The sequence below is a fragment of the Gekko japonicus genome, unplaced genomic scaffold, assembly GCF_001447785.1.
Source record: "Gekko japonicus isolate JY-2015 unplaced genomic scaffold, Gekko_japonicus_V1.1 scaffold1630, whole genome shotgun sequence".
NCBI classification, from domain to species: Eukaryota; Metazoa; Chordata; class Lepidosauria; order Squamata; family Gekkonidae; genus Gekko; species Gekko japonicus.
In genome coordinates, this window is record NW_015174889.1 from 246,313 (window position 1) to 249,878 (window position 3,566).

The 3,566-nt window shown below is 50.0% G+C and overlaps 1 protein-coding gene across 1 annotated transcript in view; it reads left to right on the top strand.

Moving 5' to 3' along the window:
* The window catches only part of TANC2 (tetratricopeptide repeat, ankyrin repeat and coiled-coil containing 2), a 378,694-nt gene that overhangs the window by 219,939 nt on the left and 155,189 nt on the right, over positions 1 to 3,566 (top strand). Inside the window, exon 6 of the mRNA XM_015424928.1 lies at positions 1,838 to 1,937. Within this exon, the coding sequence (XP_015280414.1) occupies positions 1,838 to 1,937 (100 nt within the window). The remainder of the gene's footprint in view (positions 1 to 1,837; positions 1,938 to 3,566) is intronic.

Genomic DNA, 3,566 nt, shown 5'->3' on the forward strand with positions numbered 1-3,566 from the left:
AGGAAATGAGGTTGGTGTGGCAGGACCGGTTGGGGACAAATCTGTGCCGACTTCCCTGGATTACCAAGTTTTCCTTTAGATGCTCACAAATGGATCCCTTTAAAATCTGCCCCAGTATCTTCCCTGGGACAGGGGTCAGACTGACTGGCCTGTAGTTTCCTGGCCCCTCCTCCAGTCTTGTGGAACGTCTCCCGTCCTCCAAGAGGTCTGGAAGATGATGGACAAAGGCTCTGCGAGCTCTCTAGAAAGTTCTTTGAGCCCTCTTGGGTGCACACCCTCTGGCCCCCGGGGGATTTGTACTCATTCAATGCAGCCAGGTGCTTCTCAACGACCTGTCTGTCCATGTCAACCAGCAGCTGGGATGCCATGCCTTGCCTACTACCATCTCTAGATGAGCCTGTTCTCTTTTTCAAGGGAAAAACTGAGGCAAAATAGGCATTGAGCCTTTCTGCCTTCTCTCTGTTGTCTGTCAGAGTTTCTCCATTTTCACCCAACCGTGGGCCCATCACCTCTTTTATCTTGTGGCTGCTCCTCACATATCTGAAGATGATTTTCTTGTTGTAGCGAGCCTCTCTGGCCAGGTTTAGCTCACTGTGATCTTTGGCCTCTCTGATGGCTGACCTACAGTGCCTAGCAACCCCCAGATACTCTTCTTCAGAGGTATGTCCTTGCCTTCATTTCTTGAACATTTCCTTTTTCTCTCCTAGCACATCACACGGTTCTCTGTTCATCCACATTGACTTCTTGGCTCCCCTACCATGTGTCCTTCTTGTTGGAATAGCAACAGCTTGCGCTTGTAAGCGCTTTTGTTTTAGGAGAGCCCACCCTTCACTTGCTGCTTTCCCTTCCAGCAGTCTTGCCCATGGAATGATTCTCATCATACCCCTGAGTTTATTAAAGTCTGCCTTACTGAAATCTAAATTACACATGTGGTTATGAACTTCCTTGGTCCCCCACAGCAAAAGGAATTCTAGCGGGAATTCTTCCCGCTAAGGTCCCCACCACCTTCACCCCATCTACCATCTCTTGCCTGTAGGTCAATATTAAGTCGAGTATGGCCGAGCCCCTTGTAGCTTCCTCCACCATTTGATGAAGGAAGTTGTTGTCCAAGCAGGTCAAGAAGTTGTGTGACTGTGGACACTTTGCAGAGTTTGTCTCCCAGCACACATCAGGGAAGTTGAAGTCACCCATAACTACCCTGTCATGTTGTTTGGACGCCCTGTCAAGCTGTTCAAGGAGGGCAGCATCCGCCTCCTCATCCTGGTCAGGAGGTCTGTAGCAGACGCCAACCACAATCCTGTTTCTCCTTCCTTCCCTTACAGTACAGTCTCTCTCGCTTGTCTAGAGCAGGACAGACACACCAGAGGCTCCAGAAGCCCCGAATAACACTCCTGAATCTGGCACAGGGTGGAAAAACTCTGCCAGACATGCTCTAAAGCGTAGCCTCTCAAGTAGCATGCCTGCTGCTAGTAGGGGAAGCCTAGGCACCCTTGAGCAATGGCTCTCCTTACTTGGAGGTCACATTTTAGGAGCTAGAGAGGCCTGGGAGATCTTAGAGAATTCCTAAAGAAAGGAACTTTTCATTTTCCAACTTGCCCTATTGTAGAAGAAAACACCCATTCCTTCTGTGTAGGTTGGGCCAAGGCGATCTTGGATTATAGAGGCTTTCTAAGTCCATCTGTCCCACTCTGCTGAGCTTTTGTCTGGGGTGATACTGGGAAAAAATTCCCTGCCTGGGATAACGCAGAGGGACAAATCTTTCTTCCGGACAGAGTGACAGAACCTCAGGCCAACCTTGATTTCTGTGGCGTGTGTTTAACTGTCTCCCCCCCCCCAGCATCGCGGAAGACTCTGCGCGCGCAGAGGCCCCGACTCCCAGCACTCTGTCCCCTTTTGCTGTGAATGAGGTGCCCGTGGATAAACAAGTCTGCTGGGCAGTAAGTTTATCAAACTCCACCCATGGTACCCTAAAGCTCATTAATTAATTGATTAATTAGTTCATAAGAGTAGGTTTTTACACCTCGTAAGGAATCTCGAAACGTCTTACAACCGGCTTCCCTTCCTCTCCCCACAAGAGGCGCCTTGTGAGGCAGGGGTGCTGAGAGAGTGCTGGGAGAACCGTGACTGGCCCGAGGTCACCCAGCAGGTTTCCTGGGGCGGAGTAGTGGGGAATCAAACTTAGTTCTCCAGATTAGAGTCCACCACCCTTCACCACTGCTCCACAGCCGGTTCTCGTTCATTTATTCAAAATGTTGATATGTTGCCTCTGCTCAGAGTGGCTCACAAAGTAAAACAACATAAAATCATGAAAACCATTAAATCCCTGGCCAATAAAAACCCAGAGGCATTAAACATTCGACGGCCTGAATAATCCTCATAACAGTCTTCAGGTTAGAAGTGAATTGTAAAAAAAAACACAAACCCTTAACCCCTAGTTAAAGCCCCAAGTTAAAAGATGTATTTTGGCCTGCATTGGGCAGGGGGGTTGGACGAGATGGTCTGTATGGTCCCTTCCAACTCTGTGATTCTATAAAAAGGTAAAGTGTCCCTTGCTCGAAAGCCAGTCGAATCCGACTCTAGGGTTGCGGTGCTCACCTCCGTTTCAAAGCCGAAGAGCCAGCGCTGTCCGAAGACGTTTCCGTGGTCATGTGGCCGGCGTGACTAAACACCAAGGCGCACGGAACGCTGTTCCCTTCCCACCTTCCCACCGAATGGTACCTGTTTATCTACTTGAGCCACTGCAGCTCCTATGATTCTATACCTGGGACTTAAAAGAAAGTAGGTTTGGTGCCAGGGAAACTTCAAGGCTGAGGGCATTCCACAAGGGAAGGGCCACCACATAGAAAGCCCTGCCTTTGGCTGCCACCTAACGGAACCTCTGCAGTCAGGGGCGCAAGGGGAGGGCTTGAGGAGAGCATCTCAGTGCCGGAGAAGGGGCCTTTGTTTAAGTAACCAGCCAGGGCAGATCTTTCAGCATGGGACCCAAACTAGTTCCCGTGTCAGGCCTGCCACGTATAGAGTGCCCTGTATGTGAAGAACTAGAACATGAGTTCTGGGGCCAGAAGTGGAGCACAGGTTACAGTTTGACACAATAAATCCTTGAAAGGAGAGTGGGAGGGAAGGGCACTTAACCAACAAGTAACTTTATTTTATTTGGGGTATTTTTTATTGCCACTTCTTTTGGAGAGCCAGCCCAAGGTGGCTTAGAAATAGCATAATACTAAACCAACATTAAGGAGCTGCGGTGGCTCAAGTGGTTAAGACGCTGAACTGCAGGCTGTGGAAGGTTCGTAGTTCAGCTGTTCGAGACCCGAGTGTGCCGCATGACAGAGTGAGCTCCTGTCTCTGGCCCCAGCTCCTGCCAGCCTAGCAGTTCGAAAGCAAGACATTGCAAGTAGAGAAATAGGGACCACTTTGGTGGGAAGGGAACAGCGTTCCAGCATGACAGAGTGAGCTCCTGTCTCTGGCCCCAGCTCCTGCCAGCCTAGCAGTTCGAAAGCAAGACATTGCAAGTAGAGAAATAGGGACCACTTTGGTGGGAAGGGAACAGCGTTCCGTGCGCCTCG